The following is a 27,679-nucleotide window of genomic DNA, read 5'->3' on the forward strand; positions in this document are numbered from 1 at the left end:
GTACAAGGGACTGAGCAGTCATGGAACAGAAAATGACCTTTTCTCCAACAACCTTGTAACAGGTAAGACAAGACAAACTGATTAAAGAAAGAAAACAGATGGGTGATTTATCAACATGTTAAATGCTGTTTCTCCCCAAAGTGCACTCCTTTCACCATCAATTCTCACCTTTCAGAGCTACCCACCCTCCTGAGCGAGGGAGCACTTTTGCTCTCATTTCTAGACTGACTTGCATTAGCCAGCCCAGAGCTGCCTTGTCACAGAGCTGCTCCAGGGCAGAGCTGCTCTTGGCAACATTCATCTATTCAGCTGTATAGTCAAGCTCAGGATAATTCCCTTTATTTAAGCAACACAGCTTATCTCCTTATGAGAGAGAGACAGACTACCCTGACTTAACACGATTGTTTACATGATGGTCTACAGTTCACATAAAGAACTTGTTTGTGGTCACATAGGAGCCAATGTTCCACTGGCAGTTGGGTTCAGAAAAGCCATGCAGTTCTTAGGAGCAGAAGGCTTGCCAAGAAATCCATTGTGTAACTAGGAAATGCCAGGGTTTCTGGGTGGAGTGCTTTTATTATCATGTGGATAATAAGTGGAACTGGCCTGTGACAAGGGCTTCAGCCCCTAAAAGAGCATAAACACAACATGGGTGAGAAAAAACACGATTCTTGACTGATGTAGCTGTATCATCAAGAACACCTAGTCCAGAAGTGTAGTAGCAACACTGCATCTTTATTATACAGTGTATTTTGCTGTAAGGGACCAAATAATGTCCTGCACTGTAGGTAAGATAAGCCACATATGGATTTGTAGAGTTTTATGGGGTTACACCTGCAAAACTCCGCTACTGCAGATTTGGCCAGTTAGTTGTAAGGCTTGAATTTGGCAGCTTCAAATATGTTACCTAGTATTTATATTAAGTGCCTTAAAAATGGATTCCTTGAATTTAGGATAATCCTCCTTACCTCCAAAGACAATTATTAAAATAGTATCACTTTATGGTACTTAATGACAATGCCCATACATTCTGAACAATTAAAGCAGGAAAAACTCACCTGAAATAAGTTAGTAGAGGAGAGCTGTCACTTTAGTGCACTGCAACTGCCTACTTTGCACAGACTACAACAGACTGAAATTATCATTGTATTTGAATTTGTTGAGGTTTCATAAAACTGAGATTGAAAATTGAAGGCTTTCAGAAGTCCATTTATTTCACATCTAAGAACATGCAATTATTCAAATGAAATATATCACTCTCTAGCTGCAAATCTGGGACAGATCTGGAAACTCAATTTCAGAATGAGGGGGCTGAATAAATAGGAGGAATTTTGTTTCAAGTGTTTTGTGGGAGATGCTGTCACCTTTCTTTGCCAAGGAAAGTTGCCACTTAGTGGTTTGAGATCACAGATTTAATATCTTTTTGGCCTTATTATGTATCATTTGTAAATTACTACCCTTTACATTTTCACCATTAACATGTTTTCCTCCTTTACTCAACAGCACTGTTATGTCCTTTTGCTAAGGCTGCTCCTTTTGAGATTTTTTTGGGGTTGATAAGTAGGCAATGCAACCAATTCAGCAGGATGCTATCCTATCAAGTGCTAACATTAGATGACTGTCTTTGCTATTTTTGCAAGGCTTCACGAAATTGTGCAACTGAAATTCACATGAATAAAACACCTGAACAAACAGCAGAGGATACAGTCCCAAGGGCATTGTGCAGTTCCCTCTTCTATACAGGAGACTGATAAAATCAGCTTTCATACTTAGTTCTTTACTTATTAATCTAGTACACTACTTGGTCAATTGCTTTTATTTTCTTGGTATAGAGGACTTCTGGTGGCAGAAAAATAGAAAAGGGAATTCAAGATAAAAGCCAATTCTCCTCAAACAGCACAGGAATTCTGCCTCATGGAGAGTCCCTGAATTTACCTGGCTCCTCGAGGTGCCAGTCCCTGGCAGAATTGTAAAGCCATGGGCTATTTTCTATCATTAGCCTCTGACACCAGAAGCAGTGCCCAGGGGAGGGAGGCAGGATGAATGCCAGCCAATTCTCAGCATGGCTCTCATGTCTGTTTTGCTTCTCCAACCTCTTCCTCGGTGCTCCTTGAACAGGCACTGTGCCTCTCCACTTCAGGGGCAATGCCTTGGCTGCAGTGACAGAGCACACCAAGGAGGAGATGAGCCGTCTTCCTTTTTTCAGAGGGAAGATCAAAGACTAAAAACCCCAGCTCTCCAGGCGTGCTTGCAGCCTCATCACAATGTACTAGACATATCTAGAGTAAAATTTTGCAATGAAATGGACACTCGTAGCAGTGGGTACAGGGTAAGAGCTAACCCTCTGAGAATTTAGCAGATCAGTGGAGAGAAAGAAATAAATGTGAGAGGGGTGAGCAGAAAGAAAAAGGAAAGAAGTTGAGGTATCCCAGCAGTTGCCTTTTCCTAAAAACATTCTCCTTGTTAAATCTCAAGTTAATCATCAGAAATTCATACGTGCTTTGGCCTCTTGTTCTCCTATGCTGGAAAAAGCACCTTGTAATCTCAGACGTTTCTGCCTTTCCCACAGAAATATGGCCCATAGATGTATCAGTTGCTGATAGAGTCTGACCTGTTCAGAGATGTGAATATTAATGGAAAATGCCAAAACCCCACTTTTATTCATCCACTGGAGGAAGCATTTGTGAAAGCATTGATTCCAACATGGAAGAAATCTCATCTGACCTAGTTTGCTACCTCCTGGCTGTCTCATCTGAGGTTCCACCTGCTGTTTCTCCATCTGCCAGTCTTTTTTGTATCAGAGGAACCTTCTGAGTTACACATTAAATGTCAGGCAGGCTGGAGAAAAGTTATTTATGTCTGCATTTAAACAGATAATATTTTCCATTAAAAATGCATCACGGAGACACTAAAGGCTAAGATCTCCTTTGCTTTTGGTTACCTTAACTCAAGGGCAGGTCTGCTTATGTGAAAAGTGATGCTATTATTTCAGACCTCCGTATATCCAAGCAGAACAATGATACGTTGTGAAGCTCATTATTAGAGTCTTTCCCAGTAATATTAACAGCCTCAAGCTAGGGGCAAAAAAGTATCAGATAATTTAGTTAAAGTCACTGGAACCCAAAACCAGTGTCAGGGAACCATCTGTCTTTTCCCACTTACCTCATAAGGTATTTCAGAGCAGAACACAAAGAGTTACTTTGGATTAATATATGAATAAATATCTGTTACCTGAAGGAGTAATTACCTCTAAGGTTGCAACACCTAGGGGCAACCACTCTATTCAAACCCAACATTTGAGGTATGGTATTCTGCCAGTATATAAGACCACAGCTATGCTGCAAAAGTCTGGTAAAGACTTATCTGTGGGACTATTATGATATCTTTGTTTTTCTGCTACTTTTGCTACTCTTAGATATTCTGTAAATTACCTTTGATCACCTGATCTCTGCTGTCTTAGTTCTGTTCAGACTTAAGAGAGGCACTAGGAATCATCCAAATCCATGTAAGTCAACAAAAACACCTCTCTTTATTTTCATCAAGTTAGGGCTCAGAGCCCTGAAGCATCACCCCCATTGCATACCACCTATCTGATTTAAGTACTGTACAGCCAGTGCCTTAGGAAACTCTAGAATCCAGGATTTCAGCAGTTATTTTATCCCTAAAAAGGATAAAGAAAAGAACTGGAAACTCATCACATCAGTACAGATTGTCACATGGAATTTTTTATGAGAAGATCTAATGTATACTGGAGCTATAGGTGTCCTAAAACACCCATCTGAAGCCAGCAGGAATCTTTCCACAGATTTCAGTAAACTTTGCATCAAATCTTAGAGGCAATTAAGAAGTTCTATTTGGTATATATATATATATATATATATACACCAAATATATATATATATATGTATGCTTGGTATAGTAAGATTTTATGAATATGTGTAGGAAGCCATTCTGTACCTGTCTTCTGTTGTGTTCCTGGAATAATTTCAGTCATTAAATGGACAGCCCTGAATCTTCCAGTCTCACAGCTCTTGGAGGCAGAAGTCTCTACTCTGAGTTTGCTGCAGCTAATGGATCCACTGTCCATGTTTGATTCTTCATATATGAGAATCCCTGAGTCTGGGCTGCCCAAGCTATGAAAGCCAGGATGAATAAAATCAGTGCTTCCTGAAGAGATGCAGGCATGTTACTTTTCTTTGAGCTTATGACATTGCAATTTACCTTAACTTGTCTACAGCTGTCTTGAGGGAATGAAGGAAAGTCTTGGCACGGAAACGAAATTACTTGAAAGTCATTATATGTATGTATGCATGTAACACAAGTATTAACACTATGATTTACAGTAATAAAAATATTATTACAAGGTGTTTAATTAGGAACCATTATAAGACCAATTAAAGTTGTCAAACTGGAACAAAAAAGCCACATGTGTTTTTCCCCTGGAGTACTAGGATATGCTGAGGCTCATTATTAGCTATTTATATAAGAATAGAAGACTGCTTTTGATTTAAGTTAAAATCCAAGTTCTTAAGAAAAAAAGAGCTCCAAGTTATATTCCTCTCTGGCAGACATTGTTTAAACAAATTTTATCTAAACATTTTCTAATTCCCAGAGTAGACACTTTAAAAAATCCGAATGCAGCAGTATCTATTTAGTTCAGCTTTAGCAGCCGACACAGTTCTGACATTTGCAATCCACACGTCAGTATTCATCTCAAAAAGTAAGACAATATCACTGCAGAAAGCAAGACAAAATGGCACTTAGTTTACCTGGAAAGGATGGTCTGACAGCCCTTACAGGAATCTAATTAAAATGCAGCATGTTACCAGAACAATGCATCACACTGTGCTGCCATAGTAACCAGGGGTCCCATGGACTTTTGGGGCCATCTGAGGGCACGTTTGCAAGAGGCACAAGAACTAACTAAACTGATCACTTATAGTACATTTTAAATTACCTAAAAACTCTAAATGATCTGATGTTAACCAACGAAAGAAATTAATTAACTCTTAAATTTTCAGACAATGGACCAGTCTCAGGAGCAGATTTATTCTTGTTGCTGTTCTTTATGGCATACTGCTCCCCATAGCTTATTTAAGAAGTGCATGACTTATTTGCAACATGTGAACAACCAGTTTAATTTGATCCCCTAACAAAGAATAGAGCAATTAAGACCTAGAGGGCTGTGGAAGAGAAGATGAACAACAGAAATACATATTCTACTTAGGCTACTATTTCCAGAGCTATTTTCTGAAGTATTAAGCATGAGACTGGTCTCAGTTGTTGCTTTTAGTGGATGAGTCCCTGCTGCCATGCTGGGGAAAAAATCACACTACAGCACTGGGCTTTTCTTCCCAAATCCTTCTCCTAGAATAGAAAGATCCTAAAACAACATTAATAATTATAAAAGCAGTATCTTACATTGTGTTCTATCCTGACTTTCCAGGGATACAATCAATAGATTTGTCACTGAGGCATTGATTTTTAACAGTAGAGGCATCCAAGTCAAGAAATTCTTTTGATGCACCACCTCTGAAGGAGACTGCAAACTGTTAGTGGGTTGTTGCAGGCTATCATGGAAGATTTTTGCTAAAGATCACAGGACTTTGGGCTCCATTAAGCAACTAAACTATTGATGAAAATGCCTGCAAGTTGTTTGAAACAATTAAAGGGAATTTTAATTGCTTTGAAAAAGATACAGAAATTCTTCTGAAATAAATGAAATTCCTTAGAAATACAGGGTTGGGACTGGGGGGTGACATAGGAAATTGAAGCACTGGTTTTCTAAGCATAGAGAAACCAGTGTGTCCATGTGATTTTAGTTCACAGTATTTTATTTATATTTATTACACCATCAACTCTCACTGTATACAGCTGGGATGGGTTCATACTTGGAAAGATCTGTTCCACATTGGGCATGCTAATACCAGGGAGGTTGCAGAAAGCCAGAAAGGAACTCAATTCAAGAACAAGTTGGAGAGTTCAGCCTCCAGGGCTTTGGTCCTCTTTTTGTGCAATACCAGGGATATGCACTATGTGGTTGTGCCTAAGTTTCCCATTTAGAAAGCCAGACAATGATACTTACCTGTTAACCAGACCACTCAAGACTAGTGAACCTTAAATACAAAACTACTTCAGGTTAGAGGTAACATTAGATCCAAAATAAATAATAAAACAAGATAAAAGTAAAAACATCTCACATTTAAATCTTTTTTCTATATGGAAAAATGCCCAGGCAACATAATAACTGAAAATTAATCTTTCTAAAAACAGACAGTAGACTGCACTTTTTCTAACTGGAACTTTATACAAGACAAATTCACTGCAACTAATCCATCACTGTATACCCCAGCACTTTAACAACCTCGAAACAGTAATTCTTCAAAGGCCTCATGATTTCCTGATAATCTGCTGCAGCCTGTTATTAATGACTTCATTCACTTTCAGGTTGTCCTTACAACAGAAAGTTTATTAGCCTTACAAGTTAATCTATTTGGTCAACAATTTACTCCAGCTGAGGTAGCAGCCCTGATGCTCTCATTCTTCACCATGGTTTTTTTAGGCACAGACTGGGCTGCCATTTGCTGGTTTTATTCCTCCAGTTCCTTTACAAGAAGCAACAAGTCTGAAGGCTTTAACAGGGCCTTTTGGAATAGAAAGGTGGTGTTAGGAATCATCACTAATTTAGAAATTTGTTTTTAATGGGTTATGTTTTATTTGCTTCAGTTGAACACCATTATTTACAGACACAAGTTAATAAAACACATCACAAAACAATAAAATTTCAACAGCTAATATTTATAGGTGCATAGTTCATGCTCAATTACTTTTTTTTATATGTATAATACATACACATATATATAAAGCTCTCACAATAAGTCATCTCTGCACAGAAAGAATAGTCATAGGAAACAAATAAAAACTGTATCATAAACAATATCAAATTACTGACAGCCTATCAACAAAACATGTACAGAATTAGAAATAAGCATTAGACACTTAGGTGTTTTTACTTAAGATTTTCTTTTTTAACTTTTAAACTTGAAGCCACAATATCCACAGCACAACAATGACCCTGCCAACCGGTTTCATTTCAGCAGGAGGGAAATGCTGAAACAAGGTGGATGCGGTCACAGATACTCCAATCATTGCTGATGGAAGACTTCAAAATACACCGTAAAAACTGTAAAAAAATTTTACGACTGGGCACATTGGAACTCAGCACTTGTACAGGATGGGACGTCTTTAGTAGTTAGTAGATCTCAGGTGATAAAAGGAAGAAAAGGACTCTCATGCTTCAGGTTCATAGTCTTGATACTCTTCCTAATGGGGAGAGCGGAAATACACTGCTAATATTTTAGATAAATACATCCTACTTTCACTGTTTATTCTAGTCCTGGTGGATTCAATGCCAAAATAGTATGGATTCTCATTTGATCAGGATCTTGACATTTATTTGTATTTTGTCACATTTTCCAGATCCTGTACCTTACAAGATATGGTACTTAGAAGAGAACTAATTCTCACTTTTACAATGACTAACACGTAATTCAGCTGATATTGCCAGGAACTCATGAGGCCACCCTGAAAATTCACTTGCAGATGGAGGAGAACAACCTCCGGGTTGAGCAGCACACCAGGTGCTGCGGACTCTCATACAAGTCGCTCAATCATTTAAAGGAGTCTTTAACTATAGACGCATTAGCAGTATCCAAAATTTCACTGATATTCAAGATGTTATGCTCAAATGTGCCTTTAAGTCTTTTACTGGATCATGGCCTAAATTTTTTATACCTCTCATTTTCAGTCTAATTATCTGCGCTACCATAAAACTGCTACTCCAACTACTCATGCATCATGCCAGATATTGTAGTAATATTTTAGATAGCTGGTTCATAAAAACCAACAAAATAATTTACTCCCATAATTGCATTAACTTAAGATCGTGTTTTACAAAGCATGATGGACTGGTAAGTGGCCAAGCTATTAAAACAATCTATCAAGATGCAGTTTGTCCTGCATTTGCTTTTAAACATACGAAAAAGATACAAGGTTACTGTGCATTAGTCAGAAACCCAGGATCAAGTGTTTTGAAACACGCACAGTATTTTCCCATTTAACTCCCTTAATAACAAAAATAGCAATTAATTTTCTGATTCCCAGCACTACACCTCTGGCAGACCTTGGCCAAAGAGACCACAGTTCTGCTGTGCCCTTGCAGCTCACAGCATCAGTGTGTGCTGGGCTCTTGTAACTCACGCATGCAGCCTCCTCCCGTGCCCTTCTCTTACATGCATTCGCTGCAAACACCACAACAGATTTACCTCTGGAGGCATTTCGTAAGCCTCGTTCTCAGGATCCACAGGAACATCTGAATTATTCACCATTCCCTCCTGTAGGAAACCTTCTTCATTCTACATTTAAAATAGGGAAAGAAAAGTGACAGTAACTGCTTGCTTCCCCACCTAGGCCAAAGCGCGTTATTTCCTCCCTCTCAGATTTCTTGGCCTGTCCTTTGGTTGTCAGATTGCCAGGGGTTGTGAAGAGCTAGAGGACATTAGTTCCAGAGGGAACTTCTCCATGTTCCACAGGGGAATCTGTGGGAACGACTACTATCATCTCTTTGAATAGCTGAGATTCCATTTCTCTCTTGCCATGGACAGATCATGAAGTCAATCCTAACAAAAGAACAGTACCACTATCAACTTGCTGAATACCTTTGGAAAATATTTTAATCCCACAGAAAATGCCTTGGTCAAGACAGGAAGCAAACCAAAACAAGATTTTTGGGTCTTAAGAAACTGACCTGGGAAACAAAGTCCTATGCAAACTGTTTAAGCATCACATTAAGTTATCACGTTAATTCCTGTTTAACTGCTTGGGGCAATACAGTCACAGGTACATAAAAGTGCCTGCAGGCCAGAATTGGATAGTACCAAGACACACAAATGAAATCATAATTCAATTATCTATTTTTTAATATTATAGACATATCCACACCCTCATAAATATTTATTTTAATGTTTTGGCTTCAAAATATATTGCAAAGTGGCCAAAAAAGGGAAAGCTATTATGACTTAGATTACTGCATGCTGGTTTTTTTCTTCACTTTTAGAATCCAATTGTACTGGGAAATGCTTTTTTCCTCTAAGGGTCATACCTCTACATTCTTTCCTATGTCAACCAGCATGTTATTCTATGCACTATTAGTATATGATACATGGTATAATATAATACCTGTCACTCAGCTTCTTTCATTTTTTTTCTTTATTACAGAAGCACTTCTATTTTATAAAGCAATTTTAATAAGAGCCTCTTAGAATTAATGGGATTGCAATGGTGTAAGGAATAATTTGCTGAGTAAGATTATTAAACCAAACTTATTATTGTCCTAGAACTATAGATACTATTTACCATCTGAAACAAGCACAAAGGAAAAAAACCCACATTTCAGTTGTAGCTGTTACTACAGAAGTTCACAGAGAAGAAACATGAGTTCTGGCAGAGCAAAAACTGCTGGAGTTCATCCTGAACTGTAAGAAAATTGATATGAAAACAGGCAGAGTATCTCAGTGGAACTATTGTGATCATGCTGATTTATACCAGCTGTCGGTCTAGACAGAAATGCACTAAAACACAATCACAGACACTCAGGAAGAAATTCACTTAAAAAAACCACCTGCAGGCTGGTAGAGTAGACAGAAATACAAAATTAAGTAAGTCACAAACCAGACTAATGAGGTAATTCTTCAAAGTCTACAATTTAAAGGATAGCGGTGCTAAATTAAATTTAGGATACAGACAAAATGAGGGTAAGAGAAGCTAAACCTGAAACTCACCTCTGCAAGTTTAACACAAAATAAAGTATAATACACAAGTTCACCATTTGCCATGTATTGGCTCCCTCTGTGGTTTAACCAGGTGACCATAGTTATAATGCTCTGTTCCTCATTTTCTGCACCTCCCCAGATTGTGACTTTATCTGCCAGATAGTAATCCTGTTCTTCCTTGGATGTCACCTTTTCTGATGCATATGTGGGTACATGTATTTTTTACCCTTATCATCAAAGTCTATGATGTGCAGAATTTATTTCCATAACATGGATTCTTCTCTCTAGCTCTTATTTCAGACTTTAGAAGGTCAAATATGAAGATATCTGGTCCCATTGCTTCTCAGTGGAGCCAGATAAGTTTTTTCCTTTAGAGGTAAACACTACAGTACATGTGGAGTCAATACCTAATAACTATTCTGGCAAGTACTCTCCATGGGTGTGCCTGCTCTGAGTCAACATCCTGCATTGCTCTATGGTATAGGTAACACAAATTCCAAAGAGCCAAGGGACGCCAACAAATAAGTTTGCAAATACCTTTATTTAGGTATCTAATAGGTACCTTTGTCTCCCAGAACTGCCAATAATTTGGGGTTTTCAAAAGGTAATTGAAAGATAATTTTTCAAGTAAAAGGTAATTTTTGAAGGTGAAAATGAAAGGTAATTTTTCAAGTATGAAATTATCAGAAAAACTAGGCCCAATTACAGTTCTGCCTCAGCTTATCAAAACACTTGAGCTCCTCAGATGACCTGATCTTCATTTTTATTTAACCTAGCTTCTAAATAAATTTTTTAAGGGTATTTATGCCTATTTACTCTTATGAGAAGTAGCATCAATCCCTACCAGCTATGACTGAAATAGTCAAATAGTGTGCATGATGCAAATTTTAAAGCCGTTACTGTGCACTTGATCTAACGTATCAGCTCTAAGGAACTAAACCTCCAGCCTCCTACTCTCCTGTTTAATCCAAAATATAATTTAATTTCTGCTTCTCCCAATCATTAAGGAACAGCTTACAATCCAGTAAAAATGTGCACAAGAACAGTTGGGGTTTCACAAGAAAGAAAGAAAGTATGCAGCTTAATGTTATCTGTAGCAGGAAAACAGATGGCAAGTGAAACTGCCAGGACCATTAGTAACGACAAAGAAAGAGACTTGCCAGTCGAATTTCAAATAAGAGCTTCAAAGTTTGTTTGCTGTCTGTTAGGAACCTCTGCCATGGATCTGGACTGTCCATCAGGATTACAAAGACACAATGCCTAAAAGACTGAACTTATCATCTTCCCAAGTTCCTTCAGCAAGTTCAGGATGGAGATTCCTCTACAGCTTCAAATAAAACAATCAGCAGCACTAGAAAAATACAACATCAATCACACCACCATTATTTTTTCAAATGAAGCAAATTAAAAGCTGTACCAAACCACCAAGGGAACTCTTTGCCTGGGATAGGTTTATCACCTTTGTCCAGCTGCAAATAGTAACATAAACACCCTCATCCATGTTGATGTCACTGCAGTTCAGATGAGGATGATATTACTCAAGGTCACATCTATTACATTTAAATGTAGAGCACAGGTGACCACATAATTTTTAATGGTGGTGCTCTCTACTTCTGAAGTACCATTTTTTTAATTTCAGGATATCACAAAAGCAAACAAACACCCACAGTAACAGAGAGCCATCTAAGGTACATCTTATATCATAATTTACCTCCTTTAAAACAAAGAAATGCAATTTTATGTTCTCATGATCAATAATTCCATATCCTAACTCAGTTATGGAAGAGGAAAACCACCCAACAGACCAATTCTTGTCTTAGTATGAAAGACACATTTTTCTCTAGAAGCAGCAACCTCTCTTAGACCACACAGAAGGTCATTTCCAGAGGGAAAGGTTTCTATTAGATGATCTGAAAAGCTTAACTAAAGACTCTCAGAGATGAAGGTGCTGTTATGGCTCCAAAATGTTGACTCCTCCTCCTTTACTATGGGAATGAATCCTGCTAAGCTCTGTGCACAACAGTGTGAAATGACCCACTTTTGCAATAAAATAGTAATGAAACTAATGAAGAAGTCCTCCTGAAGACCCGGTTAAAATGAAGACCTGTTAAAATACAGAGTCTTTGACAAAACTTCAGGACTATTTCTTTTACCAGGAAAATGTCACCGGATAGGTTTCTCTTATTTCAGTGTTTTTGGTGAAAATCATACCTCATTCTTTCCCTTCACTCTCTTTCCTGCCTCATAACACTCTTAGTGGAAGGGGAGAGACTGTTTGGGATCTTCCACACATGGAAAACAGACCAAATGGTCTGCCCATGGTACTGCTCCTATGTCAGCACCATGTAGTGATGGCACTTCAGGAGTGTGCCTTCTGTCCTCTCAGTGATGTGTGCTGGAATGCAAAGTTATTGCCACCAGAAAGAAAATATGTCTCAAGCCACAGAAAAAAGCAACTTCAAAAGGAAACATTTTAATTGTAATTTAGCAGCTGATCTAAGCATTACAATCCACTATCTCCCTGACTAGTAACGTGTTTTCCTTCCATTATGAATACTGAAAGAGTCTTAGAGTCATGCAAATTCTCATGATTACTGGAGACTAATTCCTTCTGCAGTGATTCCATATTCTGAGATAAATAAACCAGGCTACCAAACTGTCAGCTCTTAAAACATTTATCCTGCCAAGAGGTGATCACCCTGGAAGCCACTAATCACAGAGGTCAGAAGACACCTCCAGAAATTGTCTAGTCCACCTTGAGCAGCTTGCTCAGGGCCATGCCTGATCAGATTTTGACCATTCCCACAAATGGAGACTCCATAATCTTGCTGGATAACCTCACCCAGCGAAAAAAGCCTTTTTCTTACATATAAATGGACTTTCCTATATTTCAATCAGTGCCCACTGCTTCCTGACATATCACTGGGCAATGCTGAAGAGTCTGGTTCAATCTCTACCGCCACTGCCACCATATATTTATACTCACTGATAAGCTCCCCCCATAAACTTTAGGATTCACGTTGTTTCACAATTGCTGATTTTCCGTCTGTTCTTGAGACCTCTATGAAATTTTCCATGCAGATATTGTGGGAGGACCTTTTCTCTAACAGAAAGCCCTACTGTTCACATTCAATTATATACATAAAAACAAGGTGAAGCTTGTCTCAAACACCTAAAAAGTTAATGCAACATGAGAAGTCATTGTTAGTTTCAACAGAATAGATTATTATAAACCCAATGAGCACTGGTCACACTACATCACTTGCCAGTCTTATTTTGTGTCTTATAATTACTGACTAACTGTGAATCAAGATAACAGGCACTATGGAAAAAGCAGTGAATTGGAATGGGGAAAATGCTGGTTTACAAGGTAATTTTGGTATACCTTGGTGTAAAGACCTTTGAAGTCCCTTTTGGAAAGTCCTTTAAGACCCCCAACAAAATGTTCCATGCAAAGTCATTTTAACGCAGTCCAATTTGTTGTTCGTATACACGAGGTGGTGGCACCAGCAAGAGCTCAAAATAAAAAAATACACATCCAAAGCATTATTATCTTGCAAAATTATCATGTACTGATATATTAGAGTAACGGTGGGATTGCCTTATATTGTACTAGCAAGCTCTGTGCACACCACAGACAGAACTGGCTGAGAGGTGGGATATGATGCCTGGTGAACAAAAGGAAACAGTGCTTTCCTGACTCAACAACTAAATGGAATTCCCATCAGGGAATTTGACATTTCCTGAGTTTGTCAACTGATCCAAGTAGCTTGTTCAGAGAAGTCAGCCTTGCTTCCTGCCTGTCTGACAGCCATGGTCTTGTACATCTTTGTGAGCCCAGATATTAAGTCTAGCCCAGTATTAGTGAATTATTGAATATGCTGTTGTTACAGTCTGGATAACTGCACCAGTAATCTGTCTTTATCACCATATCATTATTTAGAGATTAACTGTTTATCCCTAAAGCTATTGGTCTTGTGCCTGTTATTGCATCCCAAACCTATAATTCGGCAGGGCTGCCTCAATATGTGGTAACTCAATGGTAACTCAATATCCCTCCAGCCTGAATAAACCCATTTCATTTTGGTATTATGCCCTCTGTAAGAACTTTTGTTGGGAACTGTCAGTCATTACACAGTGGAGCTTAAAGAAAAATTTTGGGATTCCTTTTCTATACCCTCAGTGCAGTTGTTATGGTTACTCTACAAATTCACCTCTTGCTACAAGCTGAACAGCAATTGTGCCAATGGGCTCAAAATTCCCCTTTGAAAAGAAAATAATTTGTATTTCTCCTTCTCCACCAAACATACTCCACCAGGACACTCAGAGGCTGGATATTGGACCAAAATGAACAAATAACTGTTTTTATCATTTGGTAACTTATTTTTTACAGGTATTTTGACCATAAAGCCCAATGTATCTGGATGGGAGAAAAACTCTTGAACAAACAATTCTAACAAGAGGCAGAACAAAGATATGCTAAAATGGCCTCAATTCATCTACTTTCCTAGTCCTAAGACATTAAATTCATGGAGCTCACTGGTTATAACTCAGTTGCCAGGTCAGCTTAGGATGCTTTAAAGCTCCTGCTCACTCATTGCAATAGTCAGTGCCTCCAAGATTCAGCTGTGAATGGCAAAGCATCATCATCAGTCTAGCAGTTTTACTCTGGAGATACAGACATGTATCTGCACACTAGCTAGAAATAAAGTAAATTGTTTTAATTATCCCTAAGCTGATCACCTAAGCGAAGGAACTGATGAGAAAGCATTATGTGTGAAGGAAACTAGCTGTTCCGGTGCACAACTCATTTAGAGTACCAATAATGAAATAAGACTATTGCCCTTCTTCTCCTTAAATGGAGAAATGAAACAAAGAAGAGGCATTTAATTAAACAAATAAATATCACCTCAATAGCACAATTCCAATGAAAGGCTAAGATAGTTCCTGCAAGTGCTACAGGCTACATTTTAATTTGCGGTTTTATGCCTTTCAGTTAGCAATGACAAAAGTGAAAAGGAAGAAGACTGAAGCCTATAGGGAGAGGAATGAATGTGAGGACTGAGTGTCTGTGGTTACAGGCCCTTATCGGTGTTTATAAATGGCTGGAAATACTTTCTGTTTACAATAATTTATGAACTGTTTCAAATTCATTGAAAAACAAATTTCAGTACAACACAGATTGTGTACATTTTTTCTTCCCTTCCATTAAAATTCCCCAGTTAGTATTGCTTGCAAAGATGAGACTCAGTTCAGAGTAAAACAGGAACATTTCTGTGAGGAATCAACTCTACTGAAACTCAGATTCGTGTTTGCATTAACCAGGCTGATAAAATTAGAGTTACTGGTATGTTGCTATTTGCTGATAAATAGGGATTACATGGAGAAGCCACTCATTTCTCAGGCCAGACCAGCAGGTCATATGAGTTCTACAGTGACGGACATGTGCATTAATTACAGGTGACTTAAAATAAGAGATTGCCCAGGGGATGAGTCAATGTGACATCAGTAACGGATGTAAGTGCATCCAGAACACACAGTCCTCTCAGATTCATCCTTTTTGGTCTCCGAAATCTATGGTGACATGGAAAACTCCACGGATAGGGAAAGAATAAACTAGGGCTTATCATTTGGAAAGACTGAAGTAATTTCTAATTGCAAGATAGTGGGAATGATACATGCTAACTGGACATCACGTCAGAGGGATGTGGTCACAGATCTGACTCTCTTGACATTCTCCTGAACAAGGTAATGACAATACTTTAGGGTAAGGGATCTGCTTGAACAACAGCTACTATAAATTTTGTTATTTAGATTCTCAAAATTGAAGTTTCAGAGTGCAGTTTCACAGGAATCTTGAGTCAAGTGACACCACTAATTTCAATAAGGATTTGGAAGAAGGACCAAGGACCGCACTTATGTGCTTGCTTGGTCTTATGCATTAAGAAGGAACAATAAACAGCCTGAGTTTATTTTTACTATTCTTACTACATAATTCAAAGGTACATTAACAAAACTGAGTAAGTGACTGAAATAAATAACATGCACTTCAACAGGAAAAGGTGTGACACTTAGGCACACAAAGTCAAAGATGAAGGGCAAATGGTGCTCAGAAAATAATTACAAAGCCAAAGAATAATATAAGCCAGAAATGTCATGTTACTGCAAAATAGGCAAGCCATTCTCTCATATATTAACAAGGCCTGTGAGGTAACCTACTTGGTCTAAGCCAGCCCAAGAGTGCCTTCTCCTGAATACAGAATTCAACCTACACAACACACTTTGCTGGGGATTTTGGAAGATCCCAAAGGAGAACAGCAGGAATGATCACATCCTAGAAAAGAGAGGAAAGACGAAGGAACTGGTCAGACCCTATGTCTGTCAGAAGCATCCTGGGGTTAGCTAAACCCATCTGTCCTCTTGCTGTAATGGAGAATTCTTCAATCTGTATGAACCCATCACCAGGAACGATCTCCAAGGATGATACCTGAGCTTTGCCTTCATTGACTAAAACTAACATAACGACACATGATCTTGACAGATCACATTAACTAGAAGAGTGGTACACATCAGCTTGACAGTCAACATAGAAAAGAGCAACCTTGCTCAGATTTGGCTCCATTAAGTCAATAAAGATGATTTTGAACAGCATGGTCCCAGTTAAAGCTGCAAAGTTTTTTTACCATACTTTACTTAAAACAGTTTGAATATCAACATTACATAAATTTTTAGTGCAGATGAACTCCAGAATTTATTGTATAGACTCCATGAGTATATGTTCTCTTTCCTAAAGGCAAAACTAAAGGATAAAAATAAGTTTCCTCTAAAAAAATTCTCCAATTATGCAAACAGTTCATTCAATCCTGTATTATCCAAAACAGCAATCTCTGAACCATAGTTATTTCTCCTACTCTTAGGAAAAGTCCCCTACAAAAAACTGCTGGACCAGCCATCCTCTAGCACAACAAAAAGCATGAGTTCCCACTCCATTACACATGGTCCCCGAGAGAGCACACGTTCTGTACCCCATCTCGTGTGACTGTATTCACAGGGCAAGGAAGCAACTTCACTCATTCCCAAGGAAGTTTTTAAAGAAAGGGGAAGATCTCTCTACAGGTAGTGGAAAGAGGGCAGGTTTCTCTCCCTTTTGCTATTTCCTAGAGTATGAGGGGAGAAGCTAATGCAATCAGCATTGGCTCTTTTGCTTTTACTCTCCAGCACATTGAGTGGTGGGCTCACAGGTGATCTAGTAGCAGGACAGTCACCTTCAAAGGCTTTGATTGATTGATTGATTGATTGATAGTACGTGCTGTAAGTGAAGTGGTTACCCTTCGGTTATTATCAGTGAGCATTTCTCTAAAGCATTCCTTCAACTCCAACCTACTATAACATTTTACCTAGCTGGGGAATTTTAAAATATATTTCTTCTGAGGAGTAAACAAGCACTTGCTCTAAAAAAACTACTTGCAACAATTATTTGAATTATAAGGGTTTCAGATGTATTTCCTGCGATTTTGATCTATTCAGCAGCAGATGAAACACTACAAAAGACTAGAGAGTCAGCCTGTATTTTAAATTTATGTTCCTGAAGGGACACTCTTCATCTAGAAGCAAGTACACAACTATTCAGAGCTTTCACTTGAATTGAGAAAGGTTTCTTCACAGTCCAGTGGCATGAAACACAAACATCATAAGAATCTCTTCAGCTTATTCTTCTTCCATAGAAGAAGAAATAACTCTTCAACTAAGTGAAAAGAATTATTTAATAAAGTTTACTTAGTAAGGTGTAATAGTCAAGGAGACTCATAAAAGACTAGTACCTAAATATATAATACTTGAGTATCTGTGTTTTCTTTCCCTCCTCCCCCAGCACTGTTACTGTTATCTTTGCTTTTTGCTTCTGCCTTAGATGCTGGAAAGCAACAGACTGAACTCTGATATCATCCACACTGCATGAGAGTGGAGTTCAATGCAACACAGCCTTTCCCAGGCCAAATTCTGCTCCTTCTACGTCAGTAAAAGCCTGATGTACTCTACTCCCCACTAAGCCAGTTTTGTACTTAATACCTGTATGTCTGAGAGCAGCCTGTGTTTATAACCCTCTCTTCAGATATGTGCTGCTATCCCAAAAGGGATCCATAAAAATCTTCACTACTACTTCATACATAGAAAATCATAAGAGTGCAAGTTTGGATGGCCTTTGAGGAGTCACCTAAGTCACATCTCTGTTTTAGATAGGTTCAGCTTTCTTCAAGTCATTCCCAACAGATGTCTGGGAAAAGCCACATTAAAAGCCTCAAGTGACAAAAATTCCCAGCATCCCCAGGCAGCATCCCCAGGCAATCTATTCCTGCACTTAATTACTGTTACCATTAGCATCTCTCCTGGTGTCTAACTTTGATCTCTCTCACTACCACTTAGCAACGATATTTCTAGTCCTGTTCCCAGTGGACACAGTCTCCTTTCTCTCTGTAGCAAGGGCTTGATACTGGAAAAACCATTACCCTAACTCATTTCAGTCTTCTCTGGGGTAAGCCAGCTTATTCTGTCCATACAAAACAGTTAGGAAAAACCTGTTGAGCATCCCCTAGCCTGTGTCTCTGGTGCTCATTTATGAGAACTGCATGCAAGGCAAGTCTTGCTAGAGTTGGGATGTGGCTGCTTGGTGTTTGAAACAGAGTCAAGTAGGGCAGAGATACTGCTCATCATGTTGCTGAAAGAGGAAAGGAGGGCAAGCCCCAGTGGTGCCTGAAGTCAGAAAACTATGTGAACCAGTGTGGGACGATGATGATGATCTCAGCCAGAGATGAATCTTCAAAGGGGAATTGTTACTTCACCGTTTTTACCAGAAGGAGCCTTCTATTAATAAACTCTGTTAAACCATTTGAAATTAAAATGCAAAGCTGCTTTTAAAGGATCAAAGAAGCATCAAATGTGAGTTATCAGAATGGTTAAAATGACACTTTTCCTCTGGTCATTTCTTATTATTAATCACATTAGCTGTATGAACTTAACCAGCTAAGCAGGGGCTGCCCTCTGCACCCAGGAATGCACCTAAGTCCCAGTGAAGATATCACCATGAATTGCTACAATTCACAGGAAAGCAGTCAGTCCCACAGCCACAGGGAATACAATGAAAGGGAAATATCTCTTTGAGAGAGGGGACTCAATTATACTCCAGCCACTGCCCCATTTATATTTAAGCATACCAGAGGAAAAAACAATGTATACACACCAGAGAGGTAGCATACAAAAAATGTAGTTGAGATAAAAACATTTATTCTGTTCCCAACATCCAGAACAGCAGGTAAAACCACAATTCTGTCAGGAAGTTTTGAGTGATACACAGCTTAGTAATTGCACTCATTATACCCTGTACTTTGGGGATAAATAGGAAAAACCAAACCAAACCACTTTTCTTCAAATTCATGGCATAACAGTAAGCTACATGTGATTTACAGAAGCTCAGATGAAGCTGAGGAAGAATAATTTCATGTATGTCATGCCAAAGAGAATGATTACCAACAAAACTTGATTACCAACAAAGCTTATTCTATAAGAGACAAGGATGTTTGATTAAAACAGAGGAGGAGAGAACACATGTTCAATTACAGTTGGTACGGTTTTTTCTCCTACAAACCACATTTGCGGATCCTGAACATCGATACACTGCCCAAAGCAATAAAACATTTTCTCCATCATAGTGCTTTGTATTTTCAGAACTGAGAATGATACAAGAAGACTGGCAGGATTAGTCCATGCTTCAGAAAAAGATGTGTATTTATGACTCCCTGCAGTTTGAAAGCAACACAAAAACCTATCTGCTACCAGCCATAAAGATGTTTCTCTACATGTGCTGCCTGGTTAACATTTAGATAAGAAGGACAGCCAGATCTTGAGAATCACCCATGCAGATCTGAACACAACTCACTTGCAAGACTGCCATAGCCAGATGTCCAAGTGTTAGGAAATGCTCGAGCAGTATCAGTTAGACACTCAGCTGGTGAATTTACATGCAAATGCCATTTTAGAAATGATACAGACTAGGAAACACTTCTGTGGAACATGAGGCTAAAAGTAAATGTAGCTTGACATGATCAAACAAACTAAATGAAATTCAGCAGTATGCTGCATCATCATCTTTTAATCACCATTTCCAAATCATTTTGTTTCAGTTATCTGCCAAATATTTGTGCATTCCCAGCGTAGAGGTGTTTCAATGGCTCTCATTAAAGTATGATAATTTTTGTAGTTTTGTAGCATAAAGACAGATAATGTTTTTACTATTTCATAAGAAGCATTGTTCAACAAGCAGATTCAATGAGGAAATAGTGAAGTGCCAGTGAAAATGGCAGTGATTTCTGTTATACGTGTATCATTTCTGTAAGAGCAGGCAACAAACCAACTGGTCCCTATTCTCCAGTTTAGTTGCCCATCTGTCAGGAATTATCCAAGAAAGGCAGTGGCATCGGAAAGTGCAACAATTAACTGCTCTAATGTTATTAATCTCTTTGCTATACCTGCAACATTGCAAACAAATATATGCAAAGTGTGGATGCTTAGTGGGCTACATTTACCTAAACAAAAGACACTTCTGCCAGGTTGTGCCTTGGACCATCTAGCATCCTCAAAAAGCTATTTACAGAAGAATAACCAGTACCTCAAGTACTCAGAAGCATTTTTCTGAATGTATTATTGCAGAAAAAGAGTTCAACACATTCTTTGCAATGATGACAACAAACGGATACCATATTGTGCGGCTGCGTGGTACTTAGTTGCCAGCTGGGCTTAAACCACAACATATATGTAAGCAATCTGATAAGAGAAGATTAAAATACCATTACTAACGAAAGCTTAAAAGCTGATCTACTTCAACTTGAATTATTTTTAAACATTTAAATCCATCTAAACCCTGACTCAGCAAAGATTTTCAAGCATATGCTTCAGCAAGTAGTTAGTTGCACTCAAGTCAAAGCTTTTACATAGGTTGAACAGTACCATAACACTGTAGTGAATCAAGAACAAACTTCAGAAATCCAAAGTGTTTCAAGTGCCAAAACCCCAAACTACTTAGTATGATAAGGTACAACATCTTGGAAGTTAGATAGACAGACTCAGCATGTATCCATCTGTAATTTCCCAAATTAAATCACTGACAAGTGAGCTCTTCTACTGTACCCTCATTGCAATAGGAGCATAAGATTCACATATAAAGAGACACCATTCAAGCCCAGTGTCTTCAACAACCCCGTGGAAACCAAGATTTAAGGCAAAGCAAACTTAGAAGCCAATATTCCCCCAATGACTATTCATTGCAGAAACAGAACCCCTTCAGCACTGAAGTTATTTTTTTAATACTGCTGCTGACTACCCTGTACAAAAGAAAAATGGTCTAGTGGCTTGTGTTGTGTGGGTGATGCTCCCATTTCCCAGCTGAGTTTGGTCCAACATTTATAGAAGGGGTGAAGTATTCTGAGTTGGCTTCTATCAGTAAAATGACTCAGTGATCACTGCACGAGTGGGCGGACTTCAAGCATTTGACATTGCTTCTCACATTCTTGCTGTCACAAACACAAATGTTAGAGAATTTAAACTCGTTCTTATCTCATCATTTTAAAATCCTAAAGGGACCTTTGATCATGCAGCAGCCTGTTAAATATATAGCAGTCAGGAAGAAAGGAATTTTTTCCTTCCGGGATTGTTTAACTGGTTTCAAATCTAGTACTACTTCCTTCATGTGAATACAAAGTATGACCATTTGCCCACCATTTTCTTCAGAGGAAAAAAAAAATCCTCAAACAAAACATCGATCTGCCTTCTAAACTAATGAAAAAAAGAAGACAGAAGCAATATAAACAGACAGAAGATAGGGCTGTGAACCCCACAAGCTACATAACCTGTATGCACAGAACACATGTACATTGTGGGGGTTTCTATGAAGTAAATTTTAATTACCGTGTCCCCCTCCAAAACTAAGTGCCTTGAGAATAGTGGCTGGAGACACACTCAACACATTGAACGCAGCATTAACACCACCCTCTTCAAAGGCGTAGGACACTGGTCCCAAGAGCAGCAACACCCTAATGCACTTGAACCTGTTAATCCCATTGAAGCATGTGTGATTGTTTTATATTGTAATATGTATCACATTGTATGAGGGGATGTGTCTCTAACTTGTGAGATGAAATTAAGCACCTGGGAGCACTGAGATGTAACCAGACCTGTTGCTCCGGCTCAACTCTGTAGCAACCTAAGCAGAGATGACTCTTCCACCCTCCCACACAAACTCTCTTCCGTGCTTGTTAGTGTGTCTGTTATACTAATGACTCATCTACATTGTAAAGCACCAGCTCAGACTTTCATTAATCACCTTAAGTGCGCTGGCTTCTGCAGTTTGCTCCGAGTCCCCACTCTATGAATAATTCAGGCTTCAGCATTACAAACAAAGGGAAGGAGTTTGTGGGTCAGGCCCTGCAGTTCAGCAAGGACTTTGTAACTTCACAGAAAATACCTGATGGTCAGAATCCTTTTTTTTTTTCAACCCAGGGTTGAGTATTTCCTGGATATTTGCTATGAGCCAAAATTACAGCCTTCAAAATATGATTGTTAAATTGCGTGAGTGGCCAGCAGGTCACTGCTGGTGCATTCCCAGCGATAGGCTTGCACAGGGAATTAGTCCTGCACCAGAGCACAGCCTACCTTTCCTGTAGGAAAACCATCGACCAGCTTGTTCAACAGTATGAAAACCCTAGAATAAATAATGAATGCAAATTGATTTATTCTTCAGGGGAAGAGAAAAAAAAAATCCCTCAAAATATTCTGAAAAAGGCTCTCTCTGTGTTACGAGAATGAGAAAGCCACTGAGAAGAACTGCAGGTCGTGGAGACGAGGCACTGACTTTTGATGGACTGTTGGCCATTTCTTCTGCATTCCAGACCACTAGATCAGATTCTCAGCTCCTTCTTTGCATTCCTTGAATTTCAATTAACTGCTTCTTACTTATTTCTGTAGCAACTTCATTTTGTTCCATTTGAAAAACGACCTTTTTTCTTAACACTAACTACCAACTTAACATGGCCTCCTACTCCAGATTAAACAGGTTTTGCACAAATAAACACCAGGGCAGAGTGCACTGTTAGCAAAAACTAACAGTGTATAAGTGATGTAAATTTATGTTCACCAGTCAGCCTGTCAGTTTGCTCTCTTATAAAATGCCAAAACACCTGTCAATCATTCAGACAATGTAAGAGGCTTCATCACAGAGACTAACAGAATAACTGTCCCTTATAACTTCTTACATTGCCAAGTGTACCATTTGATACCAAGATTAGAGCACAGACACAGCAGATATCTATCAGAAACTTGACAGATATGTAAGTAATACATCAAGGCTGTACCACTCCTTGACATATCACTTTCTTAAAATATTTATTAGATACCACATATGGGTTATCTACAACCACATAATTGGCACATCAGAGCACTTGTGTTGACTTTGGACCCCATGACTGACCACTTATCTACTATGACAGATTGCTTATGACTGAGACTATTTGTATCTTTAGGGGCACTAATTCCCAGAGAGCTGGTTAACTTCAGCTAAAGAGGTGTGCTTCAGTCAAGCCAAAGGCACAGATCTTCATGTATAGCTCTCTCCACAAAGGAAGGGGAAAGCTTTTCCCCTGACTGTGGATGCAGATGGAACCCACAAAAGCCTAGAATACAACTAAGGCTGGATGTACCAGGCTAAGTGGATAATTCCCTTGCACTTGTATCTTGGAAATACCACTCAATTTCCTTCCACAGGACAAGTGTCTGTGGCTAACCCAAAGGAAGTGTTCATTCCTCCTCTTGCCTGCCTAAAAGAAATACCTTTCTAGCACAGATGTGGTTAAACACAGAAAACAACCTACTTTTTTAGATGTGCTACACATGAGCAATATATTTTGCTGTCAGACAACAGAGACCTGAGCTCACAGCAGCAAGGGGCAGCCCACAGCTGACAACCCTCCCAGCCCAGCTGAGCTCATGTCTCAGGTGGCTTTGCTTTTCTGCCTGAAATACATTTTGTTTCCCCTTCTGCTTTAGATTTTTCTTTTTTTTTTGCACTTTAGGATCACTAACTGCAAACCCAGCAGCCATGTGTTGCCGCATGAGTTGTTGCAGCTCCTCTGGCCCTCAGTGAGGACCTCACTGTCCCCCTCTCACTGTGCTTCTCACTTCGGGTAAGAGCAGTCCTCCAAGGCCAGTCAGCACTGACCTGTTGTAAGGAACAACGTTACATGGGAAGATGTCAAGCCCAAGGGGCCAGACTTTTGGAAGTGATGAAGCTTCTTTCCTCTACATCCCCAAAGGACCACCTGCCTTGCTCCAAGCCCTGCTTATTGCTGGATGGCTGTCAGCACAATTCCTCCAGCATGCTGGCCCAGTAGTTGAAAATCACCAAACTGCAGTACTGACCAAACCTGTAACATCACTCAACACTCCAGCTTGGGGAACATTAATGCTGCTGCTTCACCACGTCTATTCCACATTTTAATTGACCCAGAGACTTGAAATACCAGTAAACCATCCAGTAGGGTGTTCAAGTGTCCCAGCACAGTGAGTGCTCATTAAAATACTAAAGGAGCTTTCTAGTTCAAATAAAAAACCTTTGTATTCCCTTCCACAATACATTGCTTTAGTCAGGGGAATCTGTTCAAAAGCCCATATTTAACCAACAGCAAATTAAAAGTTGTCTTTCTACATGGGAACTTAACAAAGTCAGCTGCTTGTTAAGGAAACTTCTCTGTTCGACCATACCATCCAACAGCTACTCTGAAGTCACACTTGCACCACCTGAGCTGGGACTGAGGCCCCTTCACAGCTATACACCCCACAGTCACACAGTCACACCTGGTTTCCCATAGCAGACTCTCAGACATCCTGATCCTTAAAATAATTTAATCACAGTGCAGTAACTGAATAACAAACTGGTGCCTCTGAGGAGGGATCCCAAACCAAGGAACCCCTGGTCTTTTATACAAGCACAGTCTAAGCATGGGGAAGTCTGGAGTCACCAGCTCCTGCTTTGTTTGAGTGTTAGGTCACCCATAATAAGTTTCCACTGGAAAGTTTTGCTGTATTAGTTGTACATATTGGGATCATGAAACCAGTCTGTCCACACTGATGTGTCTACACCAGCACCAGCTCTTGCAATGCAGTTCTTCTACCAGTATAGCACACATTGAAAAACTTCCTCAACCTTTTTTTGTTTTTTTTTTTTACTATAAAAGCTTTGTTAACATTTGGGATGAAGTTCCTCAGAGACCTCTACCAATATCTGTCTCCCTTCTAAATATAATCTTTCCTCAGATATCTACCACAACCTTTCACAATATATACAGAACCTGTTCAAGCTTTCCATATAGTCAGTGAGAGATTTGATTCTGTGTTTGCCAGGTTGAGGAGAGTATAGATGTGCCAGCACTTCTCCAACAACATTTCTGTCCTTTCATTGATTATTAGACTGTGTAGTTACTTGTTTACTCTCAGTGCCATGTGACTGCTGAGAAAGAGCCTTATTTTGAAGTTTGTAAAGTTCACAAGCTAAAAAAGGCCCTCTTGATGCTTGTTCTTTACAAACTGCACAGGAGGAATCAGCTCCCAGCCCCTTTCCTGACAACCTCTCCATTTCCCAGACTGCTTCTTGAGGTTCACTCGGAAGTGTGGAGCGATGAGCTTTGCCCTGCTAGAAAGCAAAATAATCCCAGAGGTTTGCCATGGTTTTGAAGTCAAGAGTATGCCATGTTTACTTGCAATTTCTGTTTTCTTTTGGAAATTTTGGAGAGAAAAGTTGAAAATAAAATGCTAACTGCTGATACAAAGCAGTGCCTTTCAAGTGCAAACAAATGTTTGTAGACATGCAGAGGCATTCTGGGTACCAGATGTGACCATAATACAGGCTCTGCTTTGAAAACATTATGATTACTCTCACTCTTTTTTTTTCTTTTTTTTTTTTTTTTTTTTTTTTTTTTGTGTGAGAGAAGGAAAAGGTTTAAAATTCAGGTAATGTTCTTCAAAGGACTACATTAGAGAGGCAAAAATAAGCAGAGCACTCAAAAAATCATGATACGCCATCTGCTCTCCTTTATCTTCTAATGTCTATCAGCATCACCAGTGCTGCCAACATTAGTCACCCTCCTGATGATATTGGGTGTTTTTCTTATGCTTTCAGCTCCCACAATCTAAAGTTAAACAATTACATTTTATTTAAAATAAATGAAAAAAAAACCCAATCCACCTGATGCCTGAGAAAACTAGTACAAGTCAGCAGCTCAGAAAAGCAAGTTAAAACTATTTAGACAGATTTGCACTACTAAAATTTTTATGATATTAAGTATACTCCAAGGACTATTTTTCAAAGTAGCTCAGCTTCCACAGGGGTACCAAAGGGATAACCAGACTTAAGATCCAGGGTAGAATACTGAATCTCTCAAAAATCTGGTTTTAACTATGACCACAGATTATCTGAAAAATGCTGTTGTAAGCTGCATTTTTACATAGGCATAGTTCTTGACAGACAAGTTAATTGAACTGTCTGCCTTTGCAAGTCAGGCATTACTCAAACAGCAAGCCCCATATCGATTACAGTCTCATTCTCTCCTCGTCTGAGCATCTAAGAGAACAAGTGCAAACTCTGACTCTCCTGCCAAATTTACACTATCACGATTACACGTTACTCAGCTGGTTCACATGGGTTTTATTTTTACATAAAGTGTTATTCTGAAACAGAAAGTATGTCATTGCCACTGCCCACTGACACCAGAGCAAAGCTCATGACAAGTGCTGTAGGCACTGGAGAGGAACCAGCACACCCTTGGTTGGCAGCTGGAGCAGGGCAGCCCAAGCAATGCTGCTGATTGGTGTTTTTCATCTGACTCAGCACAGCTGAGTTGAGACCTGAAGGATTTGGGTCCCTTTATTTGTAGCTGCCACTTGAGAATTGCACCCTGTATGCCCTGCTGTCTCCCCCCTGCATCCCTTATATAGATGTCAACCAAAACCTCAGTCCCAACCTTGGCCTTTAATAAGATCCAAAGTCTTTAATAACCCCATCATCCTGATCGTCTGTTTGAAGTGGAAATTAGGGGCTGCACTACGTAAAAGTGTTCTGTTCTCTGCATGCTACAGCCTGGATCTTTGCAGAAGGCTCTGTGACTAATATCTGACTCATGCAAGACCTGTATTACCAACAGTATCTGTCATAGCCAGAAAATAGAGAACTTGCTCCCAGGTTAGAAGCTATTTTAAAGCCATGTGTGCTAAGGAAGAAATAGGCACAAGCCTAGATAGGTGGTGCAAGGAGACTTGCACCACTTGGAGGAACATGATGTTGCCATGATCCCCAGGACCCTCACTCAGTCCAAGCACTGGGGTTACCACGAGAAAGATTAAACTAACAATATCCACTAGCTAAACTTAACAACAGCACCCTGACATCCTAATCCCACTCAGGATTTCTACATACATACACTTGAGTTCTTGTACCCACACAGAAGATTGAATCCAAGCATACACTCAGTCCTTTACGTGACCAAGTCCTGGTGTTTCTGGCACTGTGATTCATGTGAGGCATTTCTCAGGGTTTCTTTTGTTATCTATATTTTCCAATGTGAAACAGTGAGTTAGTAATTTCCTTGCTTTCACAGCTTTTTCTCCCCCCAAGTGAACAAGTGAAAAACCAGGACTTCAGAACATTTGAATACTTCCTATAAAGTCATCTCCTCCTCTCCTTTGCTGCCGAGACTTCAGCCTCAATAAAACAAGGCCATTCCTTCTCCACATTTAAAGCAACTGAGATCACTAAC

The 27,679-nt window shown here is 39.2% G+C and overlaps 1 protein-coding gene across 3 annotated transcripts in view; it reads right to left on the reverse strand.

Moving 5' to 3' along the window:
* Positions 1-6,691: 6,691 nt before the first annotated feature.
* Positions 6,692-27,679, reverse strand: part of SNCA (synuclein alpha) — a 62,266-nt gene continuing 41,278 nt past the window's right edge. For all 3 annotated transcript variants that reach the window (XM_064651911.1, XM_064651912.1, XM_064651913.1), the window contains 2 exons: positions 8,325-8,414; positions 6,692-7,323 (listed from right to left, as the gene is read on the reverse strand). In XM_064651911.1, coding sequence (XP_064507981.1) covers positions 7,291-7,323; positions 8,325-8,414 — 123 coding nt within the window. In that variant the 3' untranslated portion in view covers positions 6,692-7,290. The remainder of the gene's footprint in view (positions 7,324-8,324; positions 8,415-27,679) is intronic.

This window comes from Pseudopipra pipra, chromosome 4, assembly GCF_036250125.1.
Source record: "Pseudopipra pipra isolate bDixPip1 chromosome 4, bDixPip1.hap1, whole genome shotgun sequence".
Taxonomy (NCBI): Eukaryota; Metazoa; Chordata; class Aves; order Passeriformes; family Pipridae; genus Pseudopipra; species Pseudopipra pipra.